Below are 22,671 nucleotides of genomic sequence, written 5' to 3'. Positions count from 1 at the left end.
ACATGGGTCACAGTCTTCGTCCCCATGTTGCAGATGAGAGAACTGAGGCCCAGAGAAGTGAACTGACTTGCCCAAGGTCCCACAGCAGAAAAATGGCAGCAGGATTAGAACCCAGGTCCTTCGGACTCCCAGGTCCATGCTCTAACAATAGTAATCATGGTATTCGGTAAGCGCTCACTACGTGCCAGGCACTGTACCAAATGCTGGGTTGGATACAAGCAAATCAGGTTGGACATGGTCCCTCGACCCACATTCCGGTCTCAATCCCCATTTTCCAGATGAGGTAACTGAGGCCCATAGAAGCAAAGTGACTTGCCCAAGGTCACACAGCAGACAAGTGGCGGAGCTGGGATTATAACCCATGACCTTCTGACTCCCAGGCCCGCGCTCTATCCACTACACCGTGCTGCTTCTCTGCTTTTCACCATGCTGCTCTAGCCATGAGGTCAAGGCGCTTTGGCGAGGGTGATGGTGCTGACCCTCTGGGCTGGGAGGACTGGGCAGTCTCTGCTGGGATTTGGGCAGGAAGTGCGTTTCTGACTGATTTGAGGGGCTTTCACCCAGGTTCATGGTGTCGAGTTCAGCCTCTGCTATTGGGCATACCGTAGCTGACCCCTGTGCTCTGGTTGAAGCAACATCCATGTATTCTTTCCAAGCATGTGCGGAGTACAGCACTTCACTCGTCAAAAGTGCTTAACAAGTGTCAGAATAAGTATGATTGAACACCAGCACGGCTTTTGAAGTAAATAAAACTAGACTGGGGGCCCCACTGTGGAACAGGGACTGTGTCCGACCTGATTAATGTCAGTGCTATCTACATCAGTGCTTAGAACAGTGTGTGACACATAATAAGTGCTTAACAAACGCCACTGAAAATAAATATTTGTGTCGGAGTTGGAGCACCACATCCGGTCTTTAGTCTTTAATTCGGGTTCAAACCCTAGTTCAAATCAAAGAGTAAAATGATTCCCGTTCAGGATTATGCGTAATAATAATGATATTTGTTGTGTACCTACTATGTGCGAAGCACTGTACTAAGCGCTTGGGTAGATACAATATAATCAGGCCGGACATAGTCCCTATCCCTCTTGGGGCTCACGGTCTAAGTAGAAGGGGGTACAGGTATTTAATGCCCATTTTACAGATGAGGAAATGGAGGCACAGAGAAGTTAAGTGATTTGCCCAAGGTCACACAGCACAGCCAGTGGCTCAGCAGGGATTAAAATCCAGGTACTCTGACTCCCAGGCCCGTGGTCTTTCTACTAGACCACACTACTTCTCTGAGGTCAGGCGCAGGATGGTGGGTGGGATGAGGGTCACAAGGATCGGCCTAGCCCGATCAGCTCTGTCAGCCGTCCACCCGCCCTAGCCACAGGCTATTTTCCCAGCAACTGGACACCCGCTGTCTTCCCTAACCCATGGGGGACATAATACACACCTCCCTTCCTTGTTCCAGAGTAGATAACTGTGTTTGCCTCCAATCACAGAGGAGAGGAAACCCCAAGATCTCATCAGCACCTGGCTCTACTCCCAAGTGAGGCCAATTCAGTGACCCCAGTTGTGAACTGCCTAACACCATGAGTTTTTAAGTCACACCATGAGTTTCTAAGTCGGTCACAGCGAATACCATGAGCAAATCATGTGATGAGAACGAACACACACACACACACACACACACACACAAAGAATGAGAATGAGAAAAGATCTGAAACCATTACCTTAAGGGCCTGTCAAATGGGCCAAGACAGGTCCTAAATCACTGCCGATCTTTCCCAGAAGAATACTTAACACCCAGGTGGCAATACTGCTCTTCCCCTCTAAAGAAACATGAGGATTTCACCAAGGGGAAAGGAACTTTAATCTACCCCAAATCCAATCTCTTCCCCCCACCCCACCCCACTCTCCCGTTGTCAGATGCATAAGGATGAAAACATTCCGGGAGAAAGGAATGTAAACGGCTGAAAGCCCGCCTCTGTCACCTTCTTGTGGCGGCTTTCAATCGGTCATCCCCTGAAAAACTATTGCAGGAGGGCAAAATTGTGTCCAGTCCTCTCAGGAGCTGACATCCCTGAACGATGGGGGAACATTTCCAGAAGACATTGCTCATTTCTCACTAGAACAGAAGCAGAGGGCAGGAAAGAGTTTTAGAGTCTATCCCTGAGTCCCTTTGGTTCAACCTCCACAGTATCACTAAAATCTGTCCTTTCCTCTCCATCCAAACTGTTGCCTCGTTAATTCAAGCACTTATCCTATCCCACTTTGATTACAGCATCAGCCTCCTTGCTGACCTTCCTGCCTCCTGTCTCTCCCCACTCCAGTCCATACTTCATTCTGCTGGCCAGATCATTTTTCTACAAAAAACATTTAGTCCACGTTTCTCCCTCTCCTCAAGAACCTCCAGTGGTTGCTCGTCCACCACCGCATCATACAGAAACTCCTTACCATCGGCTTTAAAGCTATCACCTTGCTCCCTCCTACCTCACCTCGTTACTCTCCTACTACAACCCAGCCCGCACACTTCGCTCCTCTAATGCCAACTTTGTCGCTGTACCTCGATCTCGTCTATCTCTCCGCCAACCTCTTGCCCACATCCTGCCTCTGACCAGAAACGCCCTCCTTCGTATTTGACAGACGATTACTCTCCCTGCCGCTTCACAGCCTTATTGAAGGCACATCATCTCCAAGAGGCCTTCCCCAACTAAGCCCTCTTTTCCGTTTCTCCCTTCTGCGTCGCCCTGGCTCGCTCCCTTTATTCATCCGTCCTCCCAACCCCACGGCACTTACGAACATATCCGTGATTTATTTATTTTTCATTAATGTCTGTCTCCCCCTCCAGGCTGTAAGCCCGTTGCGGGCAGGGAACGCATCTGTTTTATCGTTCTCTCCCAAGCGCTTAGTACAGTGCTCTGCACACAGTAAGCGCTCATTGAATATGACGGATCGAGTGATTGCTTAAGGCAAGGTCTCACCAAGGCCCGGGGCCCAGGCCAGCGGAAGGGACGCAGCCAGAGACCCTTACACCAGAGACACCGACTGGGTGCGGGTTCCGGGGGTGGTTTCCTTGGAGGCTTTCAGAAGGGTCACCGTGCTCTTGTTCTGAAGGAAAATGTGTCTCCTCACTTTGCCCCTGAATTCCTCAGATACGTAGTAGTAGATGAAAGGATCGACGCAGCTGTTAAAGGTGCTAAAAACCAGGCTCAGCATGTACCAGATATAGAGGTCCTCGAACTTGGCGTAGGAATAGTGTAGCAGCAGGAGAGCATTACTGGGGGTGAAGAACAGGAGGATGGAGGCCAGCACTAGGACCGTGAGCTTGATGGCGTGGGCGTACTTCTCTCCGCTGGCCGCCAAGACCCAGATCACAGAGCAGTAGCTGAACAGGATCGCCAGCAGGGGCAGGAAGAAGCCCAGCACGATCAGGCACCCGAAAACCGGCAAGTAGTAGGAGGCCAGCTCCTCTCGAGGGAGGACATCGTGGCACAGGATGAGGTCAGTGGTGTGCAGCTGGTACGACTGCTGCCGGAGGGTGAGTGGCAACGTGAAGGTGACCGCCAGGAGCCAGACAGCCACGCAGACACAGGTGGCGAAGTTAGGGCTCCGGAAGGACCGGGAGAAGAAGGGGTGGACGATGGCCAGGTATCTGTCCAGGCTGATGCAGGTGAGCAACAACACCGAGCAGTACATGTTGCCGTAGAAAAAGGCCGTCGTGAGGCGGCACATGCCCTCCCCGAAGAGCCAGTTGTGACCCAGGAAGTAATAGGAGATCTTGAAGGGGAGCACCAGGACCAGGAGCAGGTCGGCCGCCGCGAGGTTCATCAGGAAGATGGTGGAAGCCAGTCGCTGGATCTTGGTAGCCAGCAGCCAGAGGGCCAGCCCATTGGCTGGCAGCCCCACCAAGAAGATAGCAGTGTAGAGGGAGGATATGAGATTCGTAGTGACCTCGCTGAGCAGATTGTCCTTGGAACCGTTCCTGATGCACAACGTGTTCGGACCGACTTCCACTCCAGGGAAACTCCGAGGGCACAGCAGACCCTGGGTGCCATAGGCCGTCTCGTTGGCAGACTGGTCTTTTTCATCTGGAACGGAAGCACAGTCATGTTTTAACGACTACAGTGCAGGGCACTGTACTGAGCGCTTGGGCAAGTACAGAATTAGCAGATACGCTCCCTACCCCTAACGAGCTTATTCACTCATTCATCTTATTTATTGAGCACTTATTGTGTGCAGAGCACTGTACTAAGCACTTGGAAAGTACAATTCAGCAACAAATAGAGACGACCCCTACCGAGCAATGGGCTAACAGTCTAGAACAGTATAGAGGGATGCAATTAATGGACCTAAGGGGAGAGCTCAAGAAATGTAACCTAAAAATGCGTATCTAATTTATTTATTTATTTAATTGATATTTGTTAAACATTTATTATGTGCCAGGCACTATACTAAAAGCTGGAGTAGATACAAGACAGTCAGGTTGGACACAGTCCCTGTCATTCATTCATTCAATAGTATTTGAGCGCTTACTATGTGCAGAGCACTGTACTAAGCATTTGGAATGTAAAGTTCGGCAACAGATAAAGACAATCCCTGCCCAATGACAGGCTCACAGTCTAAACGGGGGAGACAGACAGCAAAGCAAAACAGAACAAAACAAAAACAAGACAACATCATCAAGATAAATAGAATCAAGGGGATGTACACCTCATTAACAAAATGAATAGGGTAATAATATACACAAATGAGCACACTGCTGAGGGGAGGGGAAGGGGGAGGAGCAGAGAGTGGGGAGAAGGGGAGGGGGAGCAGAGGGAAAGGGGGGCTCAGTCTGGGAAGGCCTCCTGGAGGAGGTGAGCTCTCAGTAGAGGGGTGAAGAGGGGAAGAGAGTTAGTTTGGCGGACGTGAGGAGGGAGGGTATTCCAGGACAGCGGTAGGATGTGGGCCAGGGGTCGACGGAGGGATAGGCGTGAACGGAGGACAGTGAGTAAGTGAGCGGCAGAGCAGCGGAGTGTACGGGGTGGGCTGTAGAAAGAGAGAAGGGAGCAGGGGGAAAAGGGGCTTAGCTGAGGGGAGGTGAAAGGGGGGCAGAGAGGGAGCAGAGGGAAAAGGGGAAGCTCAGTCTGGGAAGTCCTCTTGGAGGAGGTGAACTCTCAGTAGGGCTTTGAAGAGGGGAAGAGAGTTAGTTTCCCACATAGGGCTCACAGTCTTAATCCGCATTTTATAGATGAGGTAACAGGCTCAGAAAAGTGAAGTGACTCACTCAAGGTCACGCAGCGGACAAACGGTGGAGCCGGGATTAAAACCCAGGTCCTCTGACTCCCAGGCCCATGCTCTATCCATTAGACCATGCTGCTTCTCTGCTGTAAGAAAAACTACCAGATCCTTTGGAAAAACAAAAATCTGGTCATCATAAACCAGGTGTAAACCATGTAATCTTGCTTTCAGCCAGACATCCTGGAAGCGGAAGGATGTCTCCCTGCCTTCATGTCTCGATCCTGGCTGCAACCAGTCTCCTGCTGGGCAGGTTGGTGGAGGAGCCAAGGAACGTCACTGGACTTTGGAAATAGGAGTGAAGTGAGTGAGTCTGGGGAGATGGAAGTAGGGGTTGGCTTCTAGAAAGGGCACGCCAAGAGAGGAAGAGCGATAAAGACTGTTGTGGGGTGGAAGGTTTGAGGCAGTAAGAAGACAGCTGCTCCAAGAAGGAAGGCTCAATTAATCAGTGGTTTTGTTGAGCATTTACTCTGTACAGAGCACTGTGTTAAGTGCTTGGGAGAGTAATAATAACAATAATAATTGTGGCATTTGTTATGCACTTACTATGTGCCAGGCACTGTAGTAGGTGCTGGGTAGATACAAGCAAATAAGGTTGGACACAATCTCTGCCCGACATGGGGCTCGCAGTCTTAATCCCCATCTGACGGATGAGGAAACTGAAGCCCAGAGAAGTGAAGTGATTTGCCCAAGGTCACACAGCAGACAAATGGCGGAGCTGGGAAGCACAAAACAACAGAGTTGGTAGACACGTTCCCTGCCCACTAGGAGCTTCCAATCTAGAGGGGGAGACAGACATTAAAATAAATTATGGATGTGGACATCAATCAATCAGTGGTATTTTTTGAAAGCTTACTATGTGCACAGCACTGTATTAAGCATTTGGGAGAGTACAATACAACAGAACTAGGAGACACCTTCCCTGCCATTCACAAGCTCACAGTCTAGAGCATAAGTAATAATAAGAATAATAACTGTGGTATTTGTTAAGTGTTTACTATGTGCCAGGCACTGTACTAAGTGCCTGAGTAGATACAAGATAATCAGGTTGGACACAGACCCTTTCCCACAAAGGGCTCCCAGTCTCACTCCCCATTTCACAGATGAGGTAACTGAGGCACAGAGAAGTTAAGTGGCTTGCCCAAGGTCACACAGCAGACAAGAGGCGGAACCGAAATTAGAAGCCAGGTCCTTCTGACTCCCAGATCCGTAACGGTATCCACTAGGCTACGCTGCTTCTCTAAGTGCTCTAAGTACATAAATGCTGCGGGGCTGAAGGTGGGGTGAATATCCAGTGCTTAACTGGTACAGATTCAAGTGCATAGGCGAAGCAGCAGGGAGAGAGAGTAGGGGAAATGAAGGCTTAGTCGGGGAAGGCCTCTTGGAGGAGATGTGATTTTAGTAGGGCTTTGAAGGTCGGGAGAGTGGTCGTTTGTCATAGAAGGAGGGGGAGGGACTTCCAGGCCAGAGGGAGGACATGGGCAAGGAGTCAGCAGCAGGATAGACGAGATCAAGGAGCAGTGATTTGGTTGATGTTAGAGGAGCAGAGTGTGCTGGCTGGATCGTAGTAGGAAATTAGCGAGGTGAGGTAGACAACATTCAGGTTCTGCTGTTAAAAAAAACCAAACAAATGGAGAAAGGACGTATCTGGCTTGGTGCCCACCTGTCTGCTAACACACTGGGATTCTGTGGAACCCAGGATGGGACTCAGGGTGGGTACTTAAAGGATCAGTCAGGCTAGAGCCTAATATATATAGAAGCAGCATGGCGTAGTGGCTAGAGCACGGGCCTGGGAATCAAAATGTTATGTGTTCTAATCCCAGGTACACCACCTGTCTGCTCTATGACTTTGGGCAAGTCACTTTACTTCTCTGGGCCTCAGTTACCTCATCTGTAAAATGGGGATTGGGACTGTGAGCCCCACGAGGGACAGGGACTGTGTTCAACCCAATTTTCTTGTATCCGTCCTGGCACTTAGTACAGTGCCTGGAACATAGTAAGCACTTAACCTATACCACCAATATTATTATTATTATTACTTGAACCACCCCAAAAGATGAGGTGCTTCGCATCTGTGGGAGACAGATTGGAATGTTAAATAACAAGTGGAAAGATTGTTCCAGGTCTATTGGCTTCAGGGTGGGAGGTTCTCATGGGCTCTTGTTTGATTAATCAATCAATCTTTTTTGATGGAGTCTTACTCTGTGCAGAACCACTGTATCAAGCTCTTGGACAAGTACAATAGAATTAGCAGACACAATCCCTACCCTCAAGAAGATTACCATTTAGCTCGGAGGCAGACTCTAAAATAAAATACAGGTAGGAGGAAGCAATTGGGTGTAAAGATATGGAATAAGTGCCTTGGGAGAGGTAGGGTAAGTATCCATTTGTTTAGATGATGCAGAAATGCTGAAATGGAAGTTGGGGAGGGGTAGGGTGGGGAGATTAATCAGGAAAGACCTCCCAGAGGGCATTGAAGATGTAGAGAGCAGCGGTCTGCCATGTGTGAAAGGGGAAGGAATTCCAGGCAAGAGAGAGGCCATGAGGTCGAGGTCGACGGCGAGAGAGATGAAAAAGAGGCATGGCGAGTAGGTTGGCATGAGAGGAACAAAGCGTGTGAGCTAGGGCGAGGAGCAAGGATACTTGGGGAAGGAGAGCTGATTGAGTGTCTTAAAGATGATGATCGGGTGTTTTTGCTTGGTACAGAGAGGAACGGAAAACCATAGGAGGCTTTTGAGGAGTGGGTAGACATGCACCACATGAAGTGTTAGGAAAATGCAGAGAAGGAGAGAGGACAGGTAAGTGGATTTGGGAGTCATCTGCATAGAGGTGCTAGTTGAAGCCATGGGAGCAAATGAGCTCCCAAGAGAGCGATCGAGAATAGAACGAGACCCAGAACTGAGCCTAGGGGGACTCCCACAGTTAGAGGGTGGAAGGTCGAGGAGGAGCCTTCCAAAGGGACTGACAAGGATCTGCCAGAGAGGTAGGAGGAGAAGCACAGAGGGCTGTGTTAGAAGAAACGGTGGTTAGGAGTGCTTTCAGGATCAAAACGTGCTCTTCATTGTCAAAGGCAGTCAAGAGGTCCAGGAGGATGAGGATGAGGATGGAGGATGGAATAGAGTGTTAGATTTGGTGAGAAGGAGGACATGGGTGACCTTGAAGAGAACTATCTCAGTGAAGGGGTGAAAACCAGATTGTAGACAGTCTAGGAGTGAGCTGAAGAAGCGGAAGCAAAGGCGACGGGTGTGAGTGAGATAAGCGCTACAGCGAGCGGTGGGGTACGGAGGAAGAGAGGAGACTGGGAGAGTTTGGGTTTTGGGTTTAGAAGGCACCTGCATCTGTTCCCCACACCTCCTTGCCCCACTTGCCACCACTACAGATCAAATTCCAGGAGAAAAACAAATCAAACTCAACTTTTCAGACAGCCTGTGGTCAGAGATGGAGCCAGCACGACCAGACAGGGATAGCAGGGTAGGATGAAAAATACTAAAAAGAGTCGAGTTGGGGAATTGATTTTGCCTGCCACTTGTCCCTGGGGTCCCACGAACACTAGCCCAGAAACGCATGCTCCTGAAACGGGAGCGGGGACTCAGCAGTCTTGCTGATAAGATTCTCTTTGCTATCTGAGCCTGTCAGACCAGAAAAATGACATCATCAGTGGATTCCCTCAACACCCCCAAACCCCTCACCATCACCCCGACCTTAGAGCTCTTCTGGAGGAGTGGAGTTGGGGAGCTCCCGACCTTTCTCTGGCTTAGAAAAAGCCCCGCCACGAACAGTTGGACAAAGGCTTATGCATAGGTATCGCCGAAATTCATTGTCTTGAAAGACACTTCTCTTCCCCAAGGAAGAGGGGGTGAGGTCTTAAGGGAAAGGGCAGGAAACTGGATCCTTGCTCTTCTATCCCCGATTTCCACTGGTCACCACCCTGGTCGAATCATTTCCCCCTCTGGGTCTCCATGGAGGGGGAAGTGAGCCAGATATGAAGAGGGCAACAAGCACCCTCAGGGAAATCAACTGTCAATAGCAATCGGACTCCAGGGTTTCCCCAAGGCACAGCCCCGAGACTCACTTCCAAATAAAAAAAAAGAAAGGTTTTTCTTTCAGCCTCGAAATGACACACTCACCATCATCATAGTCTTCCAAGAAGCAGGTCTCCATGAGGCAGGTCCAGAGAATAATTTGGTAGAGGAGGTGCCTGGCCCAGCTTGTACCCATGATGTTAGCCAAGTTGGAACGGGGTATAATGCTCCCAATCTCTCAGAGAAGGATATTAACATTACAAGCAGTGACTAGGCATTTCCTGCTACAGCTCCAAACTATCAGAAACAGTAGGCTGGAGACCAAAGGCATTTCCTGAGGGGAAACAAACCGTAATTTAGATACATCAAAAAGGCCACCTCATGGAGGCAGGGGAGGAGGAGGTGGGAGAATAAATTCATTGGCCACGATCAGGCTGGAGGACAGTGAAGATTGGGAATTGCCCTTCCAACCAAGCCTCCTACCAGAGCGCGTCGGGTGGCACCTACAAAGCACCGAAAGTCTTTATGCTTCTGATAATTCCTTGGGGATGGACAACAAAGTTACTTTGGTTGAATTTTAGCAAACAAATTCAAACAGGAAATGAGCATTTCCATATCCCCATCACAAACGCCCATTCCTAAATGACGGGGACATTTTATCCATTGCTAAAATGGCCATTTGCCCAGGGCCCGCTGCCACAAGAAAGACCTCTGTGGCCATCAGAGGACCCAGAGGCCATCAGCAGGGACACTTCACTGGTCTCCCTGTTTCCAGCCTCTCCCCTTTTCATTCTATCCTACACGCCGCTACAAGGATCATCATCTTAAAGTGTCACTCAGCTCACATCTCTCTATTTTCATGTCTCTCTCCCCCTGATGACTGCAAGTTCCTTGAGGGCAAGGGATCGCATCTACCAACTCTGTCGTATTGTACTTTCCCAAGCGCTTAGTACAGTGCTCTGCACACAGTAAATGCTCAATAGATACCATCGACGGATATCAAACCCAAACTCCTCACAATCGGCCCTTGAGCCTCTTCACCAATTCTCTCCATCTTCCATATTGGCTCTCTTCGGTCAGTCATTCATTCAATCATATTTATTGAGCGTTTACTATGTGCAGAGCACTGTACTAAGCGCTCAGAATGTACGGTTCAGCAACAGATACTCCCTAAGTTTGTACTCTTGGCTCCTCTGAGGCTCACCTAATGATACCTCACCTTCAACTCTCCTGTCTCCAGCCCCTCACTTGTGCTGGCACTCTCTCTCACTTTAGATCTGCCAGATGGTAGCTCTCTTGGTTCTTCAAAGCCCTCCTAAAATCCCATCTCTGTGTCACTTAATTCACAACCCCTAGTCGTGTTAACTTTAGCACTTATTTCATTCCTATCCTCAGCAGATCAAGTTAAAAGAACATGCCTAACACATGGTAGGATGCCGGAGTGGAAGAGATCCAGGGCTCTGCAGTCAGCCTCAAAACCAGAAAGATCCTGGATCCTCTAGTAAAGAATATCTAGACTATAAGCTCCTCTTGACCATAAGCTGGTTATGGACAGGGAATGCGTCTACCGACTCTGTTGCATTGTACTCTAGCGAAGCAGTGTGGCCAAATGGATAGAGACCAGATCCGGGGTTCAGAAGGACCTGGATTCTAATCCCAGCCTTGCCACTTGTCTGTTGGGTGACCATGGGCAAGTCGCTTCACTTCTCTGTGCCTCAGTTTCCTCATCTGTAAAATGGGGATTGTGCCTCTGAACCCCACGTGGGATAGAGACTGTGTCCAACCCAATTAACTTGCATCTACACCAATGCTTAGTACAGTGCCTGGCACATAATAGCACTTAACAAATACCATGATTATTACTCTTAAGTGCTTAGTACAGTGCTCTGCACACAGTGAACAATAACTACGATTTCTTGATTATCACTGACTGAACAGTCTGAGAATCATAATGGAACTTCAGAGAAGCGGCGTGGCTCAGTGGAAAGAGCACGGGCTTAGGAATCAGAAGTCATGGGTTCTAATCCCAGCTCCGCCACCTGTCAGCTGTGTGACTTTGGGCAAGTCACTTAATTTCTCGGTGCCTCAGTGACCTCATCTGTAAAACGGAGATTAAGACTGTGAGCCCCACGTGGGACAACCTGATAACCTTGTATCTACTCCAGCGCTTAGAACAGTGCTTGGCACATGGTAAGCGCTTAACAAATATCATTATTATTATTAATAATCTATAATGGCCACTCAGAGCTAAATGCTGACACATAATTCTGTCACCAAGGCAGCACACTGCCAATGATGCAACGATAGACAAGGAGATAGAAAGAAGGCCCGCTCATCCTTTAGCCAAATAGAGTTTTATGATGGCAGCCCTAGACCAAACTGAAGGTCTACGGAGTAGTATTGTCTAACTTTCTCTAAGGTTATGACATCTCAAACACTCCCATACCCTTAACACACAAACATAGATGCTCCATCCATTCATTGACCAGTTCTATCAGCGTCACGTACAAACTCTTCACAGGATCAAATGGGAGATCAAGATCACAGAAAACAAAATTCTAGAGCCAGTCCCGATGGTGAATAGTAAAAGTAACAGTGGATTAGGTAGTTGGGGGATGGGGGGCTGAGGGGGCGTTTGTGTGTGGGGGTGTCGTCCTTGGTCTCTCCAGTTCATCGCCGCTCCAATCCGGGCATCTCACACAACCTCCTCAAATGTTCTCCCTCTGAAGGTCGAGGCTTCTGCCTGTTCTCTGCTCGGGCCTTTTGGTTCTCTGCTTCTTCCTCTCCTCCCGGGAAGACAGGACAAGAGGAGGGAGATTGCCCTCTCCTCGTGAAGGCCCTGTAGCTTCCAGGAGCATCGAGGCTCTGAGCCACAGGATTCCCAGCTTCTGCCCCTCAGGAAGAACTTCTTGTCGGTCAGGAGGATTAAACTTTCAACAAGCTTCCAAAGGAGGTGGCCTGTTCTAAAATCTCTGGAGGTGTTTCAGAGTGTCCTGTCCTGAGTAGTTGAGCCATTCACCTGCCTGGAAGCAGGGGGCTGGACCACATGACCTCTCGCAGTCCCTTTCAGCTCTAGGTTTCTAGGACTCCAAGTCTGTTTGCTTAGAGACTAAAGAGAGGAGGGTATCTCTAAGCTCTAGTTGAATAAACAACTAGAGGTCTGGCGATGTGGGGTTTGTGTTTCCTTTGATAATTTCCAGGAACGAATGCTAAAACTCAGCAACTTGTTACAATAAATGACATTGCTATAGATTCACAGGAAGGGGCTGGAGTGAAGGCAAAGTCAACTGGCATTTTGAAGCGCAGACAAGATCTAAGAGCTGTCACCCATATCCTTAGAGCCAGCACATTAACAGGAAGCATCTGTCAAACGCCCCAAGAAGTAAAGTAGCATTTTCCTGATCGACAATCGAGGGTGGAACAGTTTGTGTATCCTCCAAGAGTTTCCCACATTGATCCAGTTAGGAGACTATCTGTTGGTCTCCTCCAGCTTCGTCTCCTGGCTCCCAAGCCATCCTCTGTCCTGGGCCCAAATGGTTTGCCCTCTCCCCCACCACCCCCCGCCACTGAAATGCTGGGCATCACCAACATGTATGGAAACCAGTTACCAGTGGCATGAGAAGCACCTTGGCCTAGTGGAAAGAACACAGGCCTGGGAGACAGAGGCCCTGGGTTCTAATCCCAGTCCCACCAATAATGTTGGTATTTGTTAAGCACTTACTATGTGCCGAGCACTGTTCTAAGCGCTGGGGTAGACACAGGGGAATCAGGATGTCCCACATGGGGCTCACACTCTTAATCCCCATTTTACAGATGAGGTAACTGAGGCACAGAGAAGTTAAGTGACCTGCCCACAGTCACACAGCTGACAAGTGGCAGAGCTGGGATTCGAACTCATGACCTCTGACTCCAAAGCCTGGGCTCTTTCCACTGAGCCACGCTACTCCTCTGTGTAATCCTGAGCAACCCAAACTCTTTGGGTCTCAGTTCCCTCATCTGCAAAATGGGGATTCAATCCCAGTTCTTCCTCCTACTTAGACTGTGAACCCCATGTGGGACCTGATGATCTTGTATCTACCCCAGTGCTTAGTACAGTGCATGGCATATAGTAAGCACTTAACAAATGCTACCATTGCCCAAGAGGAACAGCCAGTGGAGGAAAGCACTGGATTGAGCGGAGAGATCAGGGGAGATGATCTCCTCTAATCCTGGGTTCTAATATTGGCTCCGCCACATGTCTGCTGTGTGACCTTGGACAGATCACTTAACTTCCCTGGGTCTCAGTTACTTCATCTGTAAAATGGGGATTAAGACTGTGAGCCCCATGTGGGACAGGGACCGTGTCCAACCTGATTAACTTTTATCTACCCCATTGCTTAGAGCAGTGCCTGGCACATAGTAAAGCACTTAAAAAGTACCATAATAATAATAATAATCATTATTATTAGAGGAGGACCACATCAGGGCAAGAAGAAGGCATTCAAGTCTCCCGCTCTTCGGTGGTGGCTGATGCAGCAAGGGAAGACATCATCGAGAACCACAAATCGGGTTTGGCAAACCCTCTGATAGCTCACTCCTCTCCACTCAGCTCATGAATGGCCTCTTCTGTCCAGAAATCAAAACCGGATAATATGTGATGAGATTCCTTTATTCCGAGGAGAAAATGATCCCATTTCCGACGCTTCTGCCATAATCCCACATTCTTGGGCTGAGTGGCCCCAGAGGTGGAGTTCCGCTGGGCAGGGAGTTTCCTTTCTGAAGATGCAGCCCTGGATGTTTTCCTTCTGAGACCGCTCAGGATTTATGAGCCATTACAGAATGACTCATGGGGCCCCAAATCTCCAGGCCGCAGCCAGGACCCTCTCCGTGATCTGCAGGGAGAAAAGTCAGACCTAACCAGGTTCAGTGAATGTGCAAAGCTTCTGCCCTGCTTCCCATACGCGGGCCAGGGCCTTGGGGGTAAAGCACAGGAGAGATTACTCATGCCATATTCCTTAGATTGCCTATGCTGTCTAATCTTTGTGGAATACACTATACACAGAGCAGCTTGTTTGAAAAAATCTAGGGCCAGATTTCTGCAAATGAAGCTAATGAGAAATGACAGTTGCATAATCCATTATGGAAGGATTAAAAAAAAGAAAGGGGGGGGGGTTGGATTCAAAAGTAAACCCACCGTTTCTAAGTAGCAGGCCCGAGTTAACCCTAAAGAGTTCAAACCGAAGTAAGTTGTAGCTCTGAAGCCGAGTAAAGCGGTCAAGCCCCAAAAGGAAAAGGGAATCTGGGGCAGAATCTCAGGATCTCAAGAATCAATTGATTGTATTTACTGAGTGCTTACTGTGTGCAAAGCACTGGGCTAGGCGGTTAAGCAGTGCCATCACTGGGTCTCAACAAAGGTCCTTCTAGTCTAATATCTGACAGTTACACCAGAGACCAAACGTGTTTGCCCTGGTTGACATCCACCCCATTGTATAAGGACATACCATTTAACATCCCAGCTTTTCCTCCTCTATATCCTTGACTTTCCCTCTGTTAATAATAACTGTGGTATGTGTTAAGCGCTTTCTGTGTGCCAAGCACTGTACTAACCTCTGGGGTAGAGCCAAGATAATCAGGTCGGGCACAGTCCCTGTCCCACACGAGGCTCGCAATTTAAGGGGGAGGGAGAATCCCCATTTTACAGATCAGGAAACTGAGGGTATGGAGAAGTTGAAGTGAATTGGCCGGGGTCACACAGAAGGCAAGTGACAGATCTGGGATTAGTATCCCGGGCCTCTGAATCCTAGACCTGTGTGCTTTCTACTAGGCAAGACTGCTTCTCTAGTACCTCATTATGTAGTTATCCATGAATTTATACAAATCTCTCAAATCTACGTGTGTTTTTTTTTTTTCCCTGCCCACACAACTTCCTGTGGTAACAAATTCCATATGCTTAACCATCTGCTCTGTGAAGAAGAGTCTTTTTGTTTGTTTTTAACCCACTCCCCTCAGGCTTTGGTGGGTGTCCCCTCATCCTGCTGCTGTGGGATTTGGTGAACAACAATTTCCGTCGGCCTTGTTCACGTTCGTCATGATTTGGGGGACTTCATTCATGTTCTCTCTCGGCCTGTGACTTTCCAGATGGAGAAGGCCTAACTAACTCTATGGGTCTGTCCTCCGTAAGGAAGCTTTTCCATTCCCTCGATCATCTCGGTTGCCCTTCTCTGCAACTTCTCTAGCTCTGTTGCGGGCAGGGAATGTGTCTGTTATATTGTTACATTGTATTCATTCAATAGTATTTATTGAGCGCTTACTATGTGCAGAGCACTGTACTAAGCGCTTGGAATGAACAAGTAGGCAACAGATAGAGACAGTCCCTGCCGTTTGACGGGCTTACAGTCTAATCAGGGAGACAGACAGACAAGAACAATGGCAATAAATAGAGTCAAGGGGAAGAACATCTACTCTCCCAAGCACTCAATACTGTGCCCTGCACACAATATGCTCACAGTAAATACAACTGACTGACAGACTGACTTATATCCTCCCTAAGATACAGCAAGCAGAACTGCACATAGGCAGTACATCAGGGTTTTAAATAGTGATAAACTCGGTCTTTGCTTTTGTTTGCTCCTTCCTGATGACGTTCTGGGGTTGGTTGGCCTTTCTGGCTGATGCCACACAGCAACATAATAATCATTTTCATGATTTAGTAGAAGTTAACAGTTACTGCAAGATCATTTTCCTGTGTCTTGACTGATTGCTCCAAACTCATGCTCATGTAATGTAATTTGTATTATTTTTCCCATGTTCAGGATCATGGCTAAGTGGAAAGGGCACAAGACCGGGAGCCAGGAGACCCGAGTTCTTAAACTCAGCTCCTCCACTTGCCTGTTGTATGCTCTTGGGCAAGTCATTTACCTTCTCTGTGCCTCAGTTTCCTCATCTGAAAAATAGGGATTCAATAGCTGTTCGCCCTCTCCCTTAGACTGTGAGCGCTGTGTGGGACAGGGACTGTGTCCAATCTGATTATTTTGTATCTATCCCAGTGCTGAACAACTCCCACGATTTGTATTAACTTGCACTTGCTCATGCTGATACTCATCTGACATTTTTTGGCTACTTATTCAGCTTTAAGAAGTCATTCATTCATTCATTCAATCATATTTATTGAGCCCTTACTCTATGCGGAGCACAGCGTGGCTCAGTGGAAAGAGCCCAGGCTTGGGAGTCAGAGGTCGTGGGTTCTAAACCTGGCTCCGTCACTTGTCAGCTGTGTGACTTTGGGCAAGTCACTTAACTTCTCTATGCCTCAGGTACCTAGTCTGTAAAATGGGGATTAAGACTGTGAGCCCAACGTGGAACAACTTGATTACCTTGTATCTCCCCCAGTGCTTAGAACGGTGCTTGGCACATAGTAAGCGCTTAACAAATACCAGCATTATTACAATACAACAGTAATCAGACACATACCCTGCCCACATTAAGCTAACAGTCTAGAGGGGGAACCAGACATGGAAAGAGCACGGGTTTTGGAGTCAGAGGTCGTGGGTTCTAATCCTGGCTCCACCATTTGTCAGCTGTTTGACTTTGGGCAAGTCATTTAACTTCTCTGTGACTCAGCTGTAAAATGGGGATTAAGACTGTGAGCCCCATGTGGGACAGCCTGATTACCTTTTATGTACCCTAGTGCTTAGAACAGTGCTTGGCACACAGTAAATGCTTGACAAATACCATTATTATTATAAAAAAAAATTACCGATATGCATATAAGTACTAGACTTAAGCCCCGTCAGTCAGTCGATCAGTAGTATTTATTGAATGTTACTGTCTACAGAGCAGTCTACTAAGTTCTTGGGACAGTACAATACAATACACATGGCAATTCTTCACTTGGAAGAGTTTAATCTTACCTGCAAACTTTTAGATTTCAATGCACGTTCTCCCAATCCAGGTCACTTGTGAAGATGTTAAACCAAAACCAACCATCCTTGGGGAATCCACGATTTACACTTCTCCATCTTTCCCTGTCCTTTGTTTCCTATCTTTTCTCCTGTTTTCTCTCCATGTGGGATCATCCCCTCCAATTCCATGGTTATTCGGTTTTTAAGCAGCAGGGAGAAGCAGCTTGGCCTAACGGACAGAGCACGGGCCTGGGCATCAGAAGACCTGGGCACTAATCCCTGCTCTGCCACTTGTCTGCTGCGTGACCTCGGGCAAGTCACTTCACTTCTCTGTGCCGCAGTTACCTCATCTTTAAAATGGGAGGTGAAGACCGTGAGCGCCGTGTTGGAAGGGGACTGTGTCCAACCTGATTAGCTTGTGTCTACCTCAACGCCCAGCATATAGTAAGGGCTTAACAAGTGCCATTTAAAAAAATTAAATCATTTGGACCCTTAACAATAATAATAATAATAATGATAATAATGGTATGTGTTAAGCACTTACTATATGTCAAGCATTATTCTAAGCTCTGGGGTAGATACAAGGTGATCAGGTTGTCTCACATGGGGCTCACAGTTTCAATCCCCATTTTACAGATGAGGTAACTGAGGCACAGAGAAGTTAAATGACTTGACCAAGGTCACAAAGCAGAAAAGTGGTGGAAGCGGAATTAGAACCCATGACCGCTGACTCCCAAGCTTGTGCTGTTGCCACCAGGCCATGCTGCTTCTCTGCTTGTCAGTGGCCTTTTGAAAACATCAGGTAACAATGGGGAAGCCTCTGTCTAGAGACTTCAGTCCCAAGAACATGCACCCAGGAATTGATTATAATTATTTGCAGAGTGCCATTCCCACCATCTCACACTACCTCTGCCTGCCAGGCATATGCCAGGTGGGGCATGAAATGCAATGAGGTAACTTGCCCATGGTCACACAGCAAGCAATCAGCAGAGCTGAGACCAGAACCCAGTTCCTCTGACTTTCAGGCCCGTGCTCTTTCCACTAGGCCATGCTACTTCTCTTAGAATAGGTAGACATGGTCCCTGCCCATGAGGAGATTATAGTGTAGAGGACAGAGTTACAGTCATATTTATTGAGTGCTCATTGTGTGCAGAGCTTTACTAAGCACTTGGGAGAGTATGATACAATAATAAATGGACACATTCCCTGCCCACAACGAACTAACAGTCTAAAGGGGGAGGCCTACCCATCTCATGGAACACCCAGGATGGCTCTTTGGCCAGGAAATAATGGCATAGTCCCAGGAGACTGAGTCGGGACTAGTACCCAGGTCTCTTGATTCCCAGACCTATAGTCTTTCCACTCATTCCCCCTATTTCCAGATTACTGACCACATAAAAGAATTCCAGTAGTTGTGGGGTATAATTTCCCCTTATAAGAACTATGTAGTTTTTCCACTCTCATTTCCCCTATTTTCCTTCCCTTCTGCTCTGCTTATGCACTTGGATCTGAACCCCTCAAGCACTTGATACTCACTCCACCCTCATCCCAACAACACTTAAGTACATAACCTTATATTCTACCATTTCCCTTATCTGTAACTTATTTTATTGTATGTCTCCCCCTCCAGACTGTAAGCTCCTTGTGGGCAGGAATTGTATGGTAGTCTCCCAAGCGCTTAGTATAGTGGTCTGCACAAAGTAAATTCTCAATAAATACCACTGATTGATTGATTGATTGTGTTTTCCTAAGTATTCATTGATCCTAAATTTAATTATCAACTCAAGTAATTTTCCAGGTATAGAAGCTTACTGGTCTATAATTCCCAAGATCACACTTGTAGTCCTTTCCATAGATGGGAGTTCCATGAGCATGCATTCATTCATTCATTCAATTGTATTTATTGAACGCTTACTGTGTGCAGAGCAGTGTACTACACGCTTGGGAGAATAAAAATACGATAAATAGACACATTCCCTGCCCACAGCGAGCTCACTGTCTAGAGAGGGAGCGATCCACCAGTCCTCCGGTATAGTGGCCGTTTGTAACAATAGGCTGAACACTGTTGCCAGGACTTCTGCAAGTTTCCCTCTGAGTTCTTCAGATCACTTGGGTGGTTGCCATCTAAGTAGTTGGTTTACAACTACCAAAGCAGGGTGGCCTAGTGGAAAGAACACAGGTCTGGGACCCAGAGGACCTGAGTTCTGATCCTGACTCTGCCACTTACCTGCTGTGTGACCTTGGGCAAGTCACAACTTCTCTGTGCCTCAGTTCCCTCACCTGTAAAATGGGAATTCAACACCTGTCTCCCTCCTACTTAGAGTGTCAGCCCCATATGGGACCTGGTGATCTTGTATCTACCCCAGTGCTAAGTCTACCACTTAGAACAGTGCCTGGCACATATTAAACGCTTAACAAATACCATTACTTTTGGTCTAAGACTTCCTGTATGGTCTTCACACTCTGATCAAGTTCTTCTGACCTGTTTGCTTCAAAGAAACAGTTTGCTGCAGGGATCTTCATGTTTTCCTCAGTGGAGAATGAACAGAACAAGTCATTGAGCCTCTCAGATATCTAGACTGTAAGCCCCTTGGTGGGCAGGGAACACGTCTATTGTACTCTCCCAAGTGGTTTGTACAGTGCTCAGCACACAATAAGCACTCAATAAATACCATTGATTGATTGAACCCCTTTTTATCCCTGAGTGAGTGCACTTCTTATCCCACAATCCTCAAGTGATCTCACTGATTCTCTAGCTCGCTTCACCCTTTAGACTGTCAGCCCCTTGTGGGCAGGCGTCATGTCTACCAATTCTGTTAGATTGTACTCTCCCAAGAGCTTAGGTCAGTGCTCTGTACACAGTAAGTGCTCAACAAATACCATTGACTGATTGGCTTCTTATTTTTGATACATTTGAATAATTTTATATGTTTAGCTTTGGCATCCATTACAAAGAGCTTCTACAATCCATGTTAACCTGACTGCCCCTTGAGAGTCAGGGTCTGTGTCTAATTCCCACCTATTTACCCTTTCCCAGCCCTTAGTACAGTGTTCTGCATTTATTGTTTCTATCTGTTGCCGAATTGTACCTTCCAAGCACTTAGTACAGTGCTCTGCACACAGTAAGAGCTCAATAAATATGATTGATTGAATGAATGAATATAAGCACTTAATAAATACTAGAACTACTACCTACTACTAATGACCAGCTACTCTTTATGGATCATTCTGTTGTTCTCCTCAAGGTAGTTTTCCACTTCTGAAAGGATGACTTTTTTCCCCTCTGATGACTTCCTTTAGCCTTGCCAGTTACTCATCAATCAATCCATAGTATTTATTAAGCACTTACTATGTGCACAGCACTGTACCATGCGCTTGGGAGAGTACAATACAAAACGTTCCCTGCCCATAACAAGTTTATAGTCCAGAGGGGATGTAGAGTTTCTTTTTGGTCACCTGTTCGGTTTGGTTTTTCCTTGTTCCAGGGCACAGATTTTCCCTGGTGATTTTGAACTGTCTCTGGGCTCTAGTGGGTCACTCAGTTTGGGTTTTTTGGGTTCTCTCTTAATAAGGTCCAAAACATTGACTGTTAAAAAATCTTGGAAATTCCAAAGGACCAAAGGACTGTCCCTTTGTCCTTCTCAGTGGCACCATAGTCTCCAGTGAATCTGGGTCTCTTTCTCACTTCTCACCCCTCATGTGAAAGTAGGAGTCAGCATGGCATCATTTCTATTCATACTAAAACCTGAGTCCACCGTATTTCTACTCCAACCGCACTCTGAATTTAGGACTTAATCCTTCTGAATTTACAGCCTCCTGTACCCTGAAAAGCACCAAGCTACCAGTCAATAGAGCAGAGGTTCTTAACACTTTTTCTACACCTTTGAAATGTATTTCCCCTCAACGCCCAACTGTTTATTTCAGTAACGACTCTCAGTTGTCAGGTTTAAGTCAAATGTATGAATACTCAGAAGGAAAGAACTGAACTCAAAAAGAACAAAATTAATATTCGATATTTCTTGGCCTAGTAGAAAAAGCACAGGGCTGGGAGACTCTGCCATTGGCCTGCTGTGTGACCTTAGGCAGGTCACAACCTCCTTGAGCCACGGTTTTCTCTGTAAAAGGGGGATGAGCTAGATTGTGAAAAACATGTGGGACATGGACTGCGCCTAGTCTAAAAATAATGACTGTGGTATATGTTGAGCGCTTACTATGTGCCAAGCACTGTACTATGCACTGGAGTGGATACAAGCAAATAGGGTTGGACTCAATCCCTGATAACCTTGTAACTACCCCAGGGCTTAGCACTTAATAAATGTCATCATTCTAATTAAGTGTAAAAGAAAAGCTAAACAACTCCTCCAAAAGCATGCTTAAATTTAACAAGAAACCTAAAAGTGATGGCACATGAGGGTTGAGAAGTGGGAAAGACAGAGACACAGAAAGAAACAAATGGAGGCTTGAGTAGGGACAGAAATGGGGAAAGGGTAAACACCTCCTTCAACCTTAGATCGTAGTTTTTTATGCTATTTGTTGAGCACTTACTATGTGACAAGCACTGTTCTAAGCTCTGGGGTAGATACAAGTTCATCAGGCCAGATACAGTCCCTATCCCACAGGGGGCTTGCAGTCTATGTAGGCGGGAGAATGGGGATTGAATCTCCATTTTCCAGTTGAGGAAACGGAAGCACAGAAAAGTGAAGTGACTTGCCCAAGGTCACACAGCAGGCAAGTGGAGGATTCAGGATTAGAACCCAGGTCCTCTGGGTCCCAGGCCAGTGCTCTTTCCACCATACCATGCTGCTTCTCATTAGACCGTCTTTGACAGACCCTAATGACATGCTGTTTGAAAAACATTCATTCATTCAATCATATTTATTGAGCACTTACTCTGTGTTCTGCAATAAGGCCACGAGACCTCCTTTCGGCACTGGCAGCAGGGAAATCTCACTTCCAGGAAAGCTACTCTTCTCTTCCGTCTCCGGGGAAAGGCTCACCTATCTCCAGCTGGGAACCTCCTCTGGAAAAAGGGAGAACTATTTTCCCATTTGTTACCCCTCAAGCAATCAGGTAGCCCAGACCGTGATCCTTTATAAACGCAATCCACGGTTCCTAGAAACTAAGGAGCCTCTGGCAGTGGGATTCAAGCTGCCCTCACAGATTAGAAATCTAATTTAATCTAACACCAGGGTGGAAGATGTTGTCCACCCCTGAGGCAGGAACTGGACTAAATCCAGGGGTCATTCTAACTGCTCATAGTTTGCCCTATATCTCTAAACTCCCGGTTTCCTGAAAGGCAATTTGCAAGGAAAAGCCCAAGAGGAATTTGCACAAGATAAAACTCTGATTCCATAAGCACTAAAACTCTTTGACGTTGAGCTTGCAACTGTGTGTGTGAGAAAGAGCTGTATTTTAGGCCCCACTGGCTCTGTTAATAACAATAATAATGATGGTATTTAATAGTAATTATGACATTTGTTAAGCACTAAGTGCTGGGGTAGATA

At 47.2% G+C, this 22,671-nt stretch overlaps 1 protein-coding gene across 1 annotated transcript; it reads right to left on the bottom strand.

The window, feature by feature from the left end:
• Positions 1 to 1,901: 1,901 nt before the first annotated feature.
• F2RL3 (F2R like thrombin or trypsin receptor 3) lies at positions 1,902 to 22,187 on the bottom strand. Its single transcript, XM_029051759.2, has 4 exons — positions 22,058 to 22,187; positions 9,393 to 9,621; positions 2,970 to 4,076; positions 1,902 to 2,113 (listed from the first exon to the last, which is right to left on the bottom strand). The coding sequence occupies exons 2-3, from the start codon at positions 9,481 to 9,483 to the stop codon at positions 3,016 to 3,018; spliced, it is 1,152 nt and encodes a 383-aa protein (XP_028907592.1). The 5' UTR covers positions 9,484 to 9,621; positions 22,058 to 22,187; the 3' UTR covers positions 1,902 to 2,113; positions 2,970 to 3,015.
• Between the last annotated feature and the right edge of the window lie 484 nt (positions 22,188 to 22,671).

Source organism: Ornithorhynchus anatinus, chromosome X1 (assembly GCF_004115215.2).
Source record: "Ornithorhynchus anatinus isolate Pmale09 chromosome X1, mOrnAna1.pri.v4, whole genome shotgun sequence".
NCBI lineage: Eukaryota > Metazoa > Chordata > Mammalia > Monotremata > Ornithorhynchidae > Ornithorhynchus > Ornithorhynchus anatinus.
The sequence above is the reverse complement of the archived record's forward strand: the minus strand, read 5'-3'. Positions and strand labels throughout refer to the sequence as shown.